Consider the following 17,757-nt stretch of genomic DNA (forward strand, 5'->3'; position numbering starts at 1 on the left):
GATTATTTGGGACAATGAAAATGGGTATGTAGTATCTCGTTCTCAGTGTGTGACATTTTACAAATCTCCCTTTGAACTTCCTGGTCCTACTAGGGAGGAAACATGGATTAAAGCTCTGGGTATCTTTTACTGTAGGGAACCAAAGGAATTTCTGGCTTGGTGATTAAAAACAACAACAACAAACCTCTATTGAGGCTCAAGAATGGACCCCAGTAACTGATCCACAGAAGTCTTCCCCCATATCAAGTCAAGACATTTGGGCACAAAGAGGGCATGAAGCACCCAGAAAGGGCATCTGCCCTCTTTCACATCTGGCATAGGCAAAACTCTGCTCCTAAGTTAATTAACAGAGACAACGAGGAGAGCAAGCTGAAAACAATTCACAGAGACATTTTAGGCCTTTATTACAAGTTTGGCAGGGTATTGGGCCGTCGAACCCGTGGTGGCAGTCCACCCACGCAATTACAGGTATAGCAGTGGGACCTCCACAGGACCTCTGCTACCGCCGGAACCCTTGATTCCATGATGGTGGTGCAGCTGCTAAATCAAGAACGTACTCAGATGCTTTGAAATAGCAATTTTACATGCTTAATAACATGTTAACAATTCACAAAAATGAACTTAAACAATGAAAACATTAGGCAATGAGAGAGCTGATGATTTTGGGGTCCCCCATAACCTAAGGGGAGGACCAAGCAGATGCCTTGAACACATAGAGCATAAACAAAAAGCACATTTTGTTGAACTTCAGTGGTGGTCCCATCCTCTTAGGGCCACCCCCAGCACAGTTATTGGCAAAAAAACAATCCCAACCAAAGCCCTGTAAAGCCTTATGGGACGAGATTAGCAGTGGACAGTGAATATTATAGTATCCAATACCAAAATAATTCTACAAAGAGCTCCAGTTCACCTAGTCGTTACTAGATGTCCCTCACGAGTCAAATGCAAAGCATTGAAATTATTCTTACATCAAGCTGCAGTTCCACTAGTCGTTACTAGATGTCCCTCACGAGTCAAATGCAAAACCATTGAACCTATTTCATCAAGCATTCGCATTTGACTCGTGAGGCACATCTAGTAACCACCAGTTGAACTGCAGCTCTTTGTAGAAATATTTTGATATTGGATACTATATAATATTCCCTGCCCACTGCTAATCTCATCCCATAATGCTTTGCAGGGCCTTTGGTTGGGAATGTTCTTTTGCCAATAACTGTGCTTGAGGTGGTTCTCAGAGGATGGGACCACCACCAAATAGTTCAATAAGATGTGCTTTTTTGTTTTCAAGGCATCTGTTTAGTACTCCCCCTAGGTTAGGGAGGATCCCAAAATCTTCACCTCTCTCACTGCTTGCTAATTTTTCAGTTTCACTTTTGTGACTATATGCACTTTAGCATATAAAGATAGAGATACTTATTTCATCATAACTGACACTGCGCAGGATGCCAATTGCAGTTATTTTGCCATTTTATTCACAGTGCAAACAAGTACACAGTGTAGCAGACTATACAGTACTACTGCTGAGTTTCCTGATTCCACAGTTTTCATGGTGGTGAGCCCCATGAAAGCTGTGGTGGTGAGGAAAGTAAGGGGGGCCTACAAGGCCATGGGGCTGCCTGCAGAGGGGCACATAGCATGCCAACCTGTCTGCAATAATACCCAGTTCCGGCATGACTTGGACTTAATAGTCCATGCCATGCAGGAACTTGCTTTGGCGTTCCCATTGCGTGCCTTTCTAAGGCTCACTGCCTGGGAACACCTCCTGCCAGACCAGGCAAAAACTCCTAATCTGGCGGGTGGTGTCAGTACGTTTTTGGCAGTGTACCAGCGGTCCGCAATCCGCTGCTACACCACCAAATTCATAATTAGGCCCTGAGCCCGTGGCCTCAAGCTTTGCCCACGTCTTGACAAGAAGGCAAGTGTTGTGCAGAGATGTTGATGGTTGCACATTTGGCTTTATAAACCTTTCAGGTGCCTATCCCCAGGTGTTATGTTATGTTATGTTATGTTATTGGTTCTTGTAACGCGCACAGCTGCCCCAGCAAAGGGGCGTCCTGGCGCCAGGAGAGATAAACACAACATCACAGAACGCAGCAAAGTCAGGAAAAATTAGTTAAAAAGAAAAGTTTTGATGGCACGTCTGAATAGCAGTAAATCCTCCATAGCTCGGATTTCACTGGGAAGAGAGTTCCACAATTTGGCCGCTAATACCCGGAAGGAGCGGCCACCCATCCTGCTCAGCAGAAAGCGTGGAACAACAGCCAAATTCTGGCCCATCGATCTCAAGGATCGAGAAGGAACATATGGGGTCAGTAAATTCCTCAAAATAGGTGGAGCCATACCTTTCAAAATTTTAAAAGCTAGGCAGAGCACCTTGAACTCGATCCGGCGAGCGACAGGCAGCCAGTGGAGCGATTGCAATGCTCTAGACGCCGAGCAACGACGAGGCAATCCTAGTACCGCTCTTGCGGCGGCATTCTGTACTCGTTGTAGCCGCATGAGTTCTGCCTTGTTCGTACCTGCTAGTAAGACACTGGCATAATCTATCCTGGATAGGATCGAGGCCTGGACTACAAGCTGTCTAGTGGGGGCGTCGAAAAATGTAAGCACCGGCCTGATACCCCTGATTATGCCGAAACAGGAGGCAGCCACCCTCTTAGTTTGGCAGATGAAGCTCAATGTAGGGTCCAGCCATACCCCGAGATCTTTTATCTCGATGGCAGGAGAAGGAATCGTTCCTAGCTCGGGGGGCCACCAGTTGTCATTCCACCATCCAGGTTGCTTACCCACCACCATCACCTCGGTCTTCTTTGTGTTCAATTGGAGGCAGTTTAGGTTCATCCAATTGGCCACGGCACGTAGCCCCTCACAGAAGTTGTGGGCGTCCACAGCTGAGTCCCCACTTAGTGTGACCGCCAGCTGCGTGTCGTCCGCATAGGACACCATTGTCAGGCCCCAGCGTTTGACTACCGCAGCCAGCGGGCTCACATAAAGGTTAAAAAGCATGGGGCTCAAAGATGAACCCTGTGGGACTCCCAGGGTGAGCGGGTGAGAGGTGGATTTGCCAGGTGGTATCGCAACCTGAAAGGATCTGTTGGTGAGGAAAGAGCGGAACCATCCTAGAGCCGAACCTCTAACCCCAGCTTCAGCTAATCTCCGCAATAGGAGCTCGTGGGACACCGTATCGAAGGCGGCACTCAGGTCTAACAACAAGAGTGCCGCTGTTCGTCCGGTGTCCAGCACGGAGCGCAGATGTTCAACCATGTATAACAAGGCAGTCTCCGTGCTGTGGCCTGCACGGAATCCATTTTGCGTGGGATCCAAGATGTTAGCTTTGGCAAGATGGTCGGCCAGGATCCTATTCACGTGGGCTTCGGTGATTTTAGCAGGCCACGGCAGCAGTGAGATGGGGCGATATTTCTCGGGTTTTACCGGATCTAGGGTAGGCTTTTTTAGGATGGGGGTAACTACCGCTTGCTTCCACTTGGTGGGCACCATCCCTGAGGTCAGAGACGTGTTGATAAGGGCCAACAAAGGAGAACGACATGTTGCCTGCATGTTTTTGAACTGAGTCGGTATGAGGGGATCTGCTGGGGAGCCAGATTTAATTTTTTGGCTCAATAGATCGAAACCCTCCTCAGAAAGGGGGGCCAGCATATCCAAAGTTGGAGCATTGCCCTTTGGACCGACATCTAAGTCCAAGTGGTGCACGGCAGTTGGGAAGGTGCGATAGATTGTATGCACCTTTTGGACAAAGAAAGAGGCCAGACTCTCACAATGAGAGTCTGTACAAATTTCTGCAGCAGAGGCCCTCTTTGTCGTCAGGTCTTTTAGGACCTTGAAGATAAGTTTAGAGGGGTTAGGGCTGTTCCGGAACTCCTGCGCATAATATGCAGCCCGCGTTCGGCAGACCGCTCTATGATATGCCTTGGATACGGTAAGGTAGCAGGATTTGCGCACGGGATCATAGGCTTTCCTCCATTGCCTTTCCGCTTGCCTGCACTCTCTCTTGAGAGACGCCAAGGTCTCATCATACCACGGGCTATGAGCCTTAGTACGGCACTTGGAACGTACCAAGGGGATAAGGGAATCCAGGGCCGTTTCAATCCAATTGCAGAAAGAGTCATACCCTCCGTCGACATCCGAAAAGGTAGGTAAGGGAGTCTTTCCAAGTAGGGAATGAAAATCTTCTAGTTTTAGTTTGCTCCACTGGCGAGAGAAAGAGGTTTTGTTCTGTGCCACAAAGATAGGGTCTGTCACAGGAATAGCTGCCTTCACATGGCACATGGCATATGCTTTAGCTGTCATGCCAGAGGTGTTTCTACTTTGCAGGTGTGGGCCCCTTTGATTTGTGCTTTTCCCTGCATGCAATGCTTATTTTTTCAGTGATTCAGCTATTTCCACTTCTCTAAACAGCAACTACATTTTGACATGTACTTTTTGTAATTCATACTAGGTTTGATTTTTGGTGGGTATGTGCACCAGAGGTGCTTTTGGAGTGATCTTTATTTTTTGCATGTCATGCAGTGGAGCCATTCATTATGAGTGTCGGGCTACACCCATCTCTCTATTTTCCAGAGCAAGATGAGTCAAAGGTGTACTTGACAGACATTAGGTATGTCAGGCAACCAGGTGCTTATCATCGAGGCGTTTTGGGGCCAAGGTTTGCGGTGCGGAAGATCTTACAGTCCTGATGGCAGTGGCATATTCTGCCTGGCAACGCTTTGTGAAGATCCCCATCTTGATCACCAGGTGGAGTGTCACTGATAGAGTCAGATCTGGGCACATTAGGTTTCAACCGTGAAGAGCTCAGGGCTGACTGTCAATCAGCGAAACATCACACCAACCTTCCTCATCTCGGCACAGAATGGGGTGGGATCAGCATGTCTTTACAATGGTTCATTCTTGTTCTCTGAAATGCAACAGATCAATCATCAGCAGTTGAAATAACTTTGAACCCGAGGATGACCCTGGATCATCAGCCAAAAATCCCATAAACACCTAGGGCCGGATTTGGAGTTTGATGGGCAGGGTACTCTGTCACAAACTTGGCAGAGTATTTTGTCCGCCAAACTGACCGACTGCCATGTAGAAATTCAACAACCATGGCTTGACAGAGGGGGGGGGGGGCATTGGTTTAGGTGCAATAGATAATCTATCCTATTTTGAGTGGACCTTAGGTTGTTTTCCTATCTGTTCAGGACCATCAGGACCACTTAGGGGTCCCAAACTGAAAACTTAGAAAAATGAGCGCCACACTCTGGGAGGCAAATCCAAGGGCAATTCATGGCCATTTATTCCCATTTATTCTTTGTTGTTCAAGAAGGAAAAGTTTAATGGGCAGGTACCTGAAACATGGCGGCTAATCACCAAAGCTGCAGTGCCTTCAGAGGAGCCACTGTGACAGCAGCTCCTCTGAAGGTACAGAGATCTATGCAGGGCTACTGGTCATCGTTAAGCATAAGGGCAGTAGTCCAGCCATGGTGGCAGAGGAAATTACCTCTGCCAGCGTGACATGCAGCCAATAATTTACACAAAAGAAGGGTTTTTCTATGATAGTTTCCCCATGTAAATCAACTCTTGCTAGTTATTTTCCTCACAATTTAAATTGGGAAACCTTTGTAAGCTTGTAAAATATTGAAAAACACTATGAAGTATTTTAAGGAATAATATTTAGAATTGGTGCAGCCCTTGTGATTATAATAGAGTAACAGCTGCCAATCTAGAGTTGGGTGAATGCAATGTCATTGCATGCTTCAACACCCAGAAAGTGTGAAGTTTGGAAAAGTAAAAGGTTGCACCTCTTTGATAGTTATATTATATCTTGAGGACATTGCACACAATGCCATCTTACCCTTTTGTACCAAAAGCTGTGTCCCATTTCCACGCCCTTTGTGATTGTTCATGAAGAGCTCCACCTCACAGATGTATGTTCCTGCATCGTTGTGTTTCAAGTCATGAATGTCTATGTTGGCCTTCTGCTGCGAGGTGAAGATGGTGTGGTCTGGCATGAAGACCCTTCCACTGAACTTTTCACTGCTATTGGTCACCTCAGTCATAGAAGAGGAGGAGGGATTGATGAAAAGCCATTTGTAGCCACCAATGGTAGTCTTCTCACTGCTATTGAAGGAACACTGTAAGGTCACTGCATCACCCGCTGTCACGCTTGTATACTCCGGCTGAGATACAATAATATCCTGTAGTGAAATTCCTGCAAAAAATCATGAAAAAATATTTTAAGTTCATTTTTAAGGACAAAGTGGCCATATTTTACCCTATTCTCATGTCTTCAAATTCAGCCTTCACCATAAGCCATCAAAAGCCACTGGTCTGGATTTTCCTGATGTAGTTAACTTCGTCCAGCCAGTTCCACCCGGATGCGATCTTTATCAGTGAAGACTAGCATAGAGGCTGGTCGGATCAACAGGCTTAAAAATTAGAGGAACAAATATCCTTGTGCATGGATATAGAACTCTTGTTTCAGCCATTATAGATGAACCTTCCAGTGTAGACCACACATTTGACAGGGTCCAGATACTCATTTTGCCCCGCAATAGATCATTGCACCAGTGGTCAGGCCTGCAGAGGATGCAACAGACCATTAGACTACAACCCAAAAATTGCCACACCAATGGTGTGATTTATATGGTTTAAATCCAGCTCTAATGCTCGAGTGTTCTCCTTTTCTACCAGAATTCCTCGTGGCTTCCAAAGAACACCATGCAATGAGGCACCAGACACATAGTGCGTTTTGGTACAATGTCTATTCTGACTGGCTCAGTGGCAGGGGATATCTGCTCTCCTGTGGACATCAGAAATGATGTGTGCTTTGTAATGGAATAGTCTCTCTCTTTGGCAGCCAGGAGTTGAAGATGTGGCCTAGTCCCAACTTCCATGTCTGCTCTCTTCATCTTAGGATAAGTACTCGGTCCTTGTGCCTTAGTTTCCATCTCTACCTACAGTGGATATTCTTCAAATGGGTTAAATTCTAGTAAGAGACCCTTTTAAAAAGTGTGATATTTCCCATTGGTAGAAAGACTCCTTTGCCATAAATTATTGATGTTTCCTTCTGTAGCTGACAGTCCCTGCTTCTACCGGTGATCTGCCCAGCATAGGCAGACCTACTGTGAAATAGCATTCATTCTGTTTCCACTACTGTAGGTGTTTGCAGACGTACCCTGAGATAAGTTAAAGCTTGCTCCTTGGTATTATTTCCTGTTTCTGGATAGAACATAGGAAGATTCCTGCAGATTATGTACCTAGACTGATCTAAGTGGATGCAATATATTTGTTCATACGTTGGAGAGAAATTAAATTGATCTGAACATGCTACAATGAGAATGTAACATGTTATAAGAGGTTTTCATCAAAAACGTGTAGGAAACAAAAACAAAAAGATCAATAAATGTAAATGTCTCATTTCTATACCTATGTGGCACATTTACCTAATATCACGCAATATTGTCAAAGAGAATCTGGGACCATAATCTTGAGGAAAGATTGTCAAAGCCATGTGTTTGATCCACACTCATGCTGATGGGAAAAAGGCATATTTCGTATACAAATTCATAAAGAAAATATACACAGGTGCAAAATTAGATGTATGTGTGGGCACACATCTTTTCCTCATAAAGGTTCAGGTATTCCATTTACATATTGATTGCAAATACTTTCTGATCAAATTATTCTGTTAAAAATATTGTGACTTCAAAAGTTTTGTGGAAAAAAATATCAAAGGTGAGTATATCTAAATGTTTACTTTTTTACACTATTAAAACTAAAAATATGAACTTTCATGTCAATTTCCACTATGTTGTTCTGTTGTATTGTGTTATGTGTTTATTTTATTGTATATGTTACTGTGAAATTTATTTTCATTGTTTTACAAAAGTATTGTATTTTTTATTGGTTGTTGAATTTATTGGGGAATTGAGTTACCAATAGTTTTGCATTATAAATTATTGTTAATTATTTAAAAATGTAAATTATTTGTGTTGTAATTGCTATTTATTTGTTTACATGTTCAATATATTTTTAAAGCATTTTAAATTGGAGTTGTGTGGGTTTATTGGCAAATTGAGTTGGTAATGTTGTAAATACAATTTACATAAATTGATATTAATTGAATACTGTGTAAATTAAGCAAATGTTTTATTTGGAATTTATTATGTTTAATAATTCTGAATTATACAATCAATTATATTTATTTTTTATTATTTTGTTAATTGTCATATGGGCTGTACTAGTGTTTAGAGTCTTTATAGTGTAAATTCATTAATTGCTTACTATGTTAAAGTGGTAATATCCAACACTGTCTTTTATTTGTTTACATGTTTAAAAATGTTATAATCATGTATTTTGGAAGGTTGAGTTTATCGGAGATTAGTGGATCATCTCTTAATTAGAATATTTCTTAATTTATTTTGATCAATCAGTTAATGAATATGTTAAGTTTTCACTTAAAATGTATCTTTCCTTCAACATTGTTTTTTTAATGAATTATGTGAATATATGTGTAATTTAAAATGGTTCATTGTATATTGGGGCAATGAGCCTGTAGTGTTTTAAAAAATATATATAATAATTAATTAAAGAGTAAAATATGTAAAATGGAAAGAGCCCCCGCAACAGAAGGCGGGGACAACTACCACCCAATGGGAGTTGCCATCACTAAGACAAAAAAAATGGAAAGACCATCAGCATTGTCGTGATCAGTCCCAGTGCAATGTTCCACCATGAAGTGCATACTCTGTAGGGAAATGGACCTCCTCAGCAGTATAGAATTTTCACACTGCATTTGCCATCTGAGGGGTCTGTTGTCTGTCTGACCCCAGAAATAGGTTCCTAACTGTTGTGGATTTAGGGGCCGATTAGGATGGCAGGAGGACTTTGCCCGCCCGCCACCCTCGCGGAAAACGGGACCGTCCGCAAGCTGAGCGGCGGTCCCGCAATGCATATTAGGATGCGCCCACCACAGTGGTGAGCGCATCATGCATTTTTAACATTGTGGTGGGCGGTGTTCTCAGCACCGCCAGCCACATTGCTAAAAATGCATGTATGCATTTGCACAGACAAAGCGTCAGGCACCGCGTTGTGCCTGCCGCATTGTGTATGCAAATTCAGGGGGGTACCACAGGTACCCCCCTTGTGCACCCCCCATCGCCCCTTCACCATGGAGGCCCGCAGGGGGCCCCTGAAGTGAAGACTGCATGCCTAAAGGTATCTGTTCAAGCCCATCCTAATATGGCTGGCGGTGTCTGATAGACACCACCACCATATTAAACCTTTTCCGACCCGGTCGCCTTCGACTGGGCGGAAAGCGGCGGACGGTCTTTCCGTACACCACGGTCCCCCCGCCATGCTAATATGGCAGGGGGGAAATGGGTGGCGGTCGGACCTGAATATCGGGCGGATCGCCACTGCCCGCATGGCGGTGGCGATCCGCCCGACATCCTAATGGGCCCACTAGTTTTTCCAGTGTCCAGACCACTGCAAATGCCTCCCTTTCAATTGCACTTCACCTTTGGTCCCTGGGAGGTAACCCCCTGCTGATGAAGGCTACAGGTTGGTCCAGACCCTTAACATTCCACTGTGAGAGAACATTCCCTATCCCATGCTCTGAATCATTTGTCTGCAGAAGGACTTTTTTGACAAGTTGAGCCTTGAGTACGGGTACTGTATATATGGCTTTCTTTGGAGTGTCAAAGGCTTTTTTGCCATGCCTCCGTCCAGATCACCTTTTTGGGCTTCTTTTTAGAAGTCAGCTCGGTCAAGAGGGCAACAGTGGTGTCATATTCCTTGAAAATCTCATGTAGGATCCAATGAGACCTAAGAAGGCCATCACTTCAGTTTCAATCTTGGGGGGCACGATAGTTTGTAGCTTGAGCTGGACAGGTTGTACAGGGTCCCACCCACTTGATGGCCCAGATACACCAATGTGGCCTGCCCTCTCTGGCAATTACTGGCCTTGATGGTGATAACTGCCTGGAAAGGGCCGAAAGAATGTCCCTGAGTGATACATGGTTGTCCTCTCAACTGGAGATTAAGACAGCAGTGCTTTCCAGGGAAGCTGCACTGAAGTCTTTCTGTTCAGCTAGGACCTGGCTGGTCAAACTCCGGAAGGTAGCAAGGGTATCATTTAACCAAAAAGGCATCACTTTAAACTGACAGTGCCCTTCAGATGTGGAGAATACTGACCTCTCATCGGCTCCACTGTCAGGTCAATCTGCCAGTGCGTGGATGTCACATGAAAGGTACACAGAAACTTGGCAGCTCCTAACCTACAATGACATTATCGGCTCTGGAAGATGGGGTGAGCATCAGTCCTGGTGACTGAATTGAGCCTCTATAGTCCACACAGAATGGGAGCTTGACAACTCCAGCATCTTGGAAACCTCATTCTTGATACAAGTCTAACTTCCTACGACCGCTTGTAAATTTCCGGCCGGCAAACTACTGTATTAATTACAGTCTTAAGACTCTGACTCTCCCTCCACTGTTGTAAGGGTATGCGTAGCCAGATAGGTTTGGTATGGAGCCCGAATATCCAGAAATCTGAATTTGATGGGCAGTGAGAAGCTGTGAGTGATGAATGCATCTTACTGTACGCTAGATCTCTATGCCATTCTATGATGGTGGTTAGCAGGCCTCGTCCCCAGTGCATAGCCATACTATGTTTGACTAGTAAGTAGACCAAAGTGGTGAACATTCAGATTGCTGGTAGTATCTCTTTCACATAGCCTAGAAGTGATATCAGTGGGTCTGGTCATTTTGGTATTTCTATTATTTTGTTGAAATCTTCAAAGATGTCATCCCAGTTTGCGCTGACACCTGGGACAGCCCATGCAAGATTTAGGAAATCTGCACCTGATGAGTGACAACTCATACGTTCAGAGCTGTCCTTAAGTCCAGATTTGTGTAGTTGGTCTCATGTGTGGGAGTAGTTTTGGGTATATTTAAAGTGTAGAAGTATGTCTATTACCGAACGAGATGCTTCTACTGAATGACCAGCAGTCCTTCTGCAGCACATTGGCCCACTCCATCCAGCACCTCAGGTGCAGGCGCCCCTCCTCTGGTAGGTGAATATATGTGTGATATGATGCCTTTGGAATTAAGGGATTGTATAACATATGTGAGAGTGCTGAACGGCATGGTCTCAAGGAGCGCCTCTCCTAAGGCTTCCCAAAAGGCATGTCACAATCTAAAGTACAGGAAGAAGTCTAAGGCGTGTGATTTGGTTCTAAGCCTTTGAAATGATTGAGGAAGATAAATATAGTGGGCCTGATTCACAAAGGTAAACTGCACATTTGTGAAAGTTTACTCTTTTACAGTATTCACAAAACTGCAACTTAATAGTAGGTTTGGGGGTGCGAGACTCCACAGTCAGGACAGAGAACTTTGCACATAAAAGGATGGGCCTGTCCTATCTTTTTATTTACAGTTCTGTGACTACTGAAAAAGAGTAAACTTACACAAATATGTAAGTTTACCTTTGTGAATCAGGCCTAGTCTCTACTAACAGGTTGCTGATGGGAATTATCTGCAGTCGATGTATTCTCTCGGGGATGCCCTTGTCCACACAGACCGCAAGCCACATGGCCCACCCAATTCGCATTGCCGGGAAGTACAGTTGGTCATGGCAGGTCCCTCGCAGGCATCGCCAGACATGCGCAGTGCCGCTCATTGGACCTGTAGTATTCTATCTTTTGGGGGCAGGGAGCTAACTAGTGCCACCACTTCTCTCCCTTACCACAGATGCAGTAGGTTCTTGGAGATGTGTATCCCATAGTGGGCAATTTGACCTTGAGCAACATTTTAATATAATTTAATATCTGGGATAGCCCCTCCCCCCTTTTCATATGGCAATGTGAGTGGAGTCCACTGCTGCTTGCCAGCCAGGCCTGCCTCAGTGTGTCTTCGGAAGCAATACTGGGATGTTCTGGAATAGGTAAAGCAGGCAGGGCAGCTCCATCATTTTCATTAGTGATATTCACCCTACAAGTGGTAAATACAGTTTAAATACAGTTTAATCCACCTTTTCATCTGAGGCGGAGGCCTGGTGAAACACTACTCTACTGTCTCTGCCTACTGCGTCTAACTAATCTTGTGCACCTGAGGCGGAAGCCGGGTGTTAGCCTGCATGTAATTTTAAAATAGTGTGTTATTTTACCCCCTTTCATTTGCGGGATAATTTTTGTATTTTAAACTGCCCACTGCCTAAATCCACATACCGCATTGTTTGTGCGAGCCCCTCCGAGCTCACAGACGATTAGGTGCTGTGGCCGGAGACGCGTGATCAGCCCCCTCACGATTTCGGTGAGAAACTACAAGTCCCAGCGCCCTTGAGCTACAGAAGGGACTACAAAGGAAGATGGCCACCGCTTCGCGCAGCGAACGCGAGCAGCGGGCGCGCCATAGTCACGCCGGAGTCGAGCCTGAGTCCAGCCCATCTGCGCTCGTCCGCGCCGAGGACGGGCTAAGGGCCAACCGCTATGCACAGGTGATGAACCTATCTAGAGGGGACATTCTAGCCCTGAATAAAAATGTACATATCAACTGCAACCATGCACTCAATGTAGATAAATGGGTGGGTCCTATCAGTTGTCCTGCCTGTAGATACACCTTGGAACCCCACCACTTTAATATTAAGATAGAGAAACCCAAGTATATGAAGTGTGGTCTGATAAATGCGCGATCAATGTGCAAAAACTCCCTCCACATATTTGATCCAATCAATGAAAATGAGCTTGATTACCTATTTATTACAGAAACCTGGCTTTGTGAGTGGTCTAACCCAGACATAGTGCATGCCCTACCCCCTGGTTTTTCTATTTGCAGACAAGATCGCGTAGAACAGCGTGGGGGCGGCTTGGCTTTCATATATAGGGACACTATTAAATGCTCAGTTAGGGAGCTTCCAGACATTAGAGGAGCTGAGAGCCTGAATTTCTGCATACAAGTGCACAACACTTTCACCTTTTCGGGGGCATTGCTATACCGCCCTCCCGCCAACCCACGCAGTTTCTTGCCAGCGTAGGGGAAGTGCTGGGTGATCTGACCCTCAGGTACGCCAATTTTACCCTTCTAGGAGATTTGAACCTCCATTTAGACGACCCTAATGACCAGTACGCCTCTAGTCTCAAAGAAACGTTGCAGGTTCTAGGACTAATGCTAAGGACTCTAGAAGCTACTCATGAGGCGGGGCACACCCTTGATTGCGTTTGCTCCAATCTAGATGAAATGACGGTAAAAGGCCCCGTACCACAAGTCTGGACGGACCACTACTTTATTTAATTCAATATTGAATTAAAGGTGAATGAGATGATGGCAAAGGAGGTAGCAAAAAAGGGGAAAACTCTACCTTGTTGGGGAAAAATCATGGAGCACCCTGACCTTGGCAGATGGGCCAAGGAGAGTAAACCAACTCTCTCAGGGAACACCACGATAGACTATCAGAGGTTTGAGAGATGGATGACAGAGATTGGGAATAAGATCAGAAATCCAGAAAGAACTGGTACCATGGGGAAAAGGAGACTATCCGCCCCCTGGTTCTCAGACAAACTTAAAGTACAATTAGTGGAAGTCAGACTTTTAGAGCGAAAATGGCGACGGAGCTATGTGAATGAAGCAAAGGAGATATATAAGAGTGCAAGGAGATTATATCATGCCTCTATTAAAACTGCAAAAATCAAGTATTTTACCTCCTGCATCGAAGCATCTAACAACAAACAAAAAGAAATGTTTAAAATCGTTAATAGCTTCACTAAGCCCAAAGTTCTTACCCAAGAGATTCCACCTTCCCAGACACTGCAATGACATAGCCAACTATTTCACCCAAAAAATAGACACCCTCACAAAAGACTTTCCCCAATTTGAGAAAGAAGAGCCTGGGAATGAAACGGATATAAACTTGCATCAACCCAGATGAGAAAGCTTTAGCCACATTAGCCTGGAAGACTCCCATCAGGGAATATCTGCCCTAAAATCAGGATCCCCTTTTGACCCCTGCCCCCCTATGCTGCTTAAGTCCATAATACATGAGGTCAATCCATGTATTAACTCCATCATCAACTCATCCCTCCAATCAGGGGAGATACCCCCACAATGGAAGGTGGCGGCAGTGAGACCGCTGCAGAAAAAGGCTCTACAGGACCCTACAACCTTGTCCAATTTACGTCCCATCTCCCACCTCCCTGCTATTTGTAAAATTACAGAATCTTATGTCAATAAACAATTGATGGCATTTCTGGAAGGAAATGACATCCTGCATCCCTGTCAAGCAGGTTTCAGGACTCACCACTCCACCGAATCTGCACTTCTGTCATCTACCGAAACCATTCGTGCTGCATTGGATCAGGGAAAGATGGTTGTCCTGATCCTATTAGATCTCTCTGCAGCATTCAACACGGTTTCCCATGCTATCCTTCTACATCGCCTTGCTAATGCAGGCATAGCAGGAACCGTGCGCGAATGGTTTAAAAACTATCTGGCGCACAGGCGTCAGATCGTTATGCTGGGCAATCTCTGCTCCAAAGAAAAAACTATGAAAACAGGGGTTCCGCAGGGCTCAAGCTTGAGCCCCACTTTGTTTAACCTATATATGGTCCCCCTACTTAAATTAATTTCCTCCAACATTAGTACAATTGCCTACGCCGATGACACCCAGCTGGTTTTGACTCTTGATAAGAATCAATCTAATGCTGAACTGACATTGAGAGAATGCCTGTCAGCAACCTTTAAGTGGATGACACACAACCACTTAAAATGTAATTCGGCTAAAACAGAGATTGTGCCTTTTGGTCCTAACAACTGTTTCTCTCCACAGGATTGGTGGCCCGAAAAGGTAGAAGCCCCCCTAAGACTATCAATGCAGCATGCAACTTGGGCATTACATTTGACAATACCCTGTCATTTAATCAACAAGCCAAAGAAGTAGCAGGGGTATGCTTTAGTATCATTAGGGGTCTCAGAAAATTCTTTCACCTTCTCCCTCTGAGTGCCAGACGAACGGTTGCTGTAGCACTAATAACATCCAGGCTGGAATATTGTAACAGTCTGTATGCAGGGCTAAATAAATCAGCCCTGCACAGACTTCAAATGGTCCAGCACGCAGCCGCTAGGTTGGTCCTCAGACTGCCCAGAAAGTCCTCGGCCTCTGCAGCATTGGATGCCTTACATTGGCTCCCGGTACATAAGCGCATCCTGTTTAAGGTTCTCACCATCACATACAGAGCCTTCTATCATCAAGGCCCACTGTATTTGCGCAAGTACTTTAGACAATACCATCCGTCACGGGCACTCAGGTCCTCCACAGCAAATTTGCTCCATGTTCCCAGGTTTAGGCTGATGACTAGAGGAGGGAAATCCATAGCAGTTATTGGCGCCAGGGCATGGAACAAACTACCCCTTTCCCTGCGTCAAACTGCAACAGAGCATAAATTCAGAAAACTATTAAAAACATGGATCTACTCTCTATCAGACTCCGGATGCATAGCGTTACTCTGATCCTCCCCGCAGACAGGTAATTTCACCATTGACACTCTGCTGTTAACTGATAACTAGGAGTCTAAGCGCCAAGATGCTCCTTGGAGTGGTAGCGCGCTATACAAGTGCCAATTCACATCACATCACAATTCACATCACATCAATGTCTGCCTCTGATGTGTACATTACCCCACCATAGTGCGTTAAAAGAAGTTGCCCATGGGCAGGGTCAGTGTTGTCGGCGGGCGGCCCCAGTAAGGGGAAACATCAATGATTTGCCCCAGTTCACCCCAAGGCCAGCCAGCTTGCCATAGCAATTGCTCTCTGATGGTATCGGTGAGAAATGTTGCCCAGGATCTCAGACATAAAGAAACATGTTGGCCGCATAAGTAGACAGCATGAGTCTGCAACTGGGGAATTTGAGGCCTCATTCTGCATGTAGTTCTGACATGGATCAGGAATCAGGAATGACTCCTCTTCCCCAATCTTGGCCAGATCACTAAACTTGGAGACCCACTCTACTGAATCAAATGCCTTTTCTGCATCTAGGAAGTCTGCAGCAGAGCTGATATCTGGGTTGAGTTGCTCCCAAAAAAAGTTCCAAAGTTGAATTGAGTGGACCATCCCAGTATGAATCCTCATCGGGGTACTTAGGTGGTAGTCAAGGATCTTTCAATTATTTTGGTGTCCACGTTTAGCATTGACAGAGGATGGTATGAGGAGCATAGGTCTGCAGGCTTGTCCGGTTTCAGTATCATGAATTTTAATGCATCACAAATTGTGGGGTAGGAGTCCCCTGGCTTGACCATGTTTAAGAGAGCCTGGGGTTCGGGCGGATATGAGTGAGTGACAGTGATTAAATGGGAGCCAGAGGATGGGCGGAAATGTGTGAGTGACAGTCAAGTTGAGTGTCATTATGTAAGAAAGTGGGATTTTTAGTGTAAATGTGTAACAGAGAGTATTGTAAGTGTGTAAGGGATCATGTGGCTCAGTGACCAAGCATATGAGGGCCTATTGAAGAGAATGTAGAAGAGAGCCTGAAAGAGAACATGTGTGAGTATCAGACTAACTGAGAAGGGAAAAGAGAGCCTGACAGTAAGTGAGCACTATGAGAGAGCTTGAAGAAGAGAAGAACTGAGGATTATCAACATGGAACACTGTCTTTTTGCCGCCTCTCTAATTCAACTCCTGCCCTGCTTTCCTTTCCCTTTGTACTCCATCCCTTTCTTATCTTCAAACTCCCTCTCTGCTTCTCTCCTTTTCATACTTCTTTTCTCTTTGAGAAATGATTGTGATAGAGAATAACGAGTCCTGATTCTCGACGGGGCAGAATATTGTTACAACAATATTGTGGGGCACAATATCGAAAGGTAAGTCCAGAGAGGAAGGTAAGGTTTACTACTTTTACTCCGATATATGTGGAATTACGTATAGAAATTGTAGGGAAGCTTACGGTTCAATATTTTTCTTTCAATAATGATATTCTGTCCCATCGAGATTTGGAACTTGATATTCCAAGTTTATACTTTGACAAACTAATTTCTATTCCCTCTTTTGATTGTACTCATTCCCTCTCTCGTACCCATCTTGCCTCTATACTGTCTACTAACTACCTTATACTTTCCCTTTTCAACAATCCTCTTCTTCTCTTTGCATTCCATCTTTCTCTCCTTTTTCTATTCCCTCCGTCTCACCATGCCAAACATCTTCTCAATCTCCCCACTATTTATGTTGACCTCTTGCCTGTTCATACACTTGCCCTTTACTTGCCTTACTCTGCTCTCCTAAGACTCATCTATCTCTCTCTTTATACTCATGCATTTTCCTCCCTGTGTATGTTCCTTCCATTTGCCTCTCTCATCTCCTTACAATGCTCTCCTTTATTCCGCCTCTCCTCTCTTTTTACACTCAATCCTTCAAACTCTGACATGGAGCTGCTTATAGTGTGTGTCCATGTATCTCCAGCTCCTTGCCTTGTCTTTTCGTGTGACTACATCTCTGACCATTCCTGTGAGCTACTCATTCTATCTGCCCATATCTCCTTCTTTGACTCTCCCACAGCATATCCGTTTGCCCCCAGCTCCTCACACTGACTTTCCATGTGTCGTCCATTCTTTTCACTGCATCTGTGTGTGTTCTCAGCTACTCACACTGTCCTGTAATGTGTGCTGGCTTGTTTCAGCTCCTCACAGTGCCTTCCTCCTATGTGTGCCCAGCTCCTGACAGTGCCTTCTTTCCATGTGTCCTCAGATCCTCATAGTGCCTTCTTTCCAT

At 44.9% G+C, this 17,757-nt stretch overlaps 1 protein-coding gene across 1 annotated transcript in view; it reads right to left on the reverse strand.

Annotated features, from left to right (window-relative positions):
* LOC147717828 (junctional adhesion molecule-like) overlaps positions 1 to 16,125 on the reverse strand; it is a 132,614-nt gene extending 116,489 nt beyond the window's left edge. The window contains exons 1-3 of the mRNA XM_086919883.1: positions 15,773 to 16,125; positions 13,701 to 13,717; positions 5,855 to 6,211 (exon numbers count right to left, since the gene is read on the reverse strand). Of these exons, the coding sequence (XP_086776009.1) occupies positions 5,855 to 6,211; positions 13,701 to 13,717; positions 15,773 to 16,125 (727 nt within the window). The remainder of the gene's footprint in view (positions 1 to 5,854; positions 6,212 to 13,700; positions 13,718 to 15,772) is intronic.
* Between the last annotated feature and the right edge of the window lie 1,632 nt (positions 16,126 to 17,757).

Source organism: Lissotriton vulgaris, chromosome 5 (assembly GCF_964263255.1).
Source record: "Lissotriton vulgaris chromosome 5, aLisVul1.2, whole genome shotgun sequence".
Taxonomy (NCBI): domain Eukaryota; kingdom Metazoa; phylum Chordata; class Amphibia; order Caudata; family Salamandridae; genus Lissotriton; species Lissotriton vulgaris.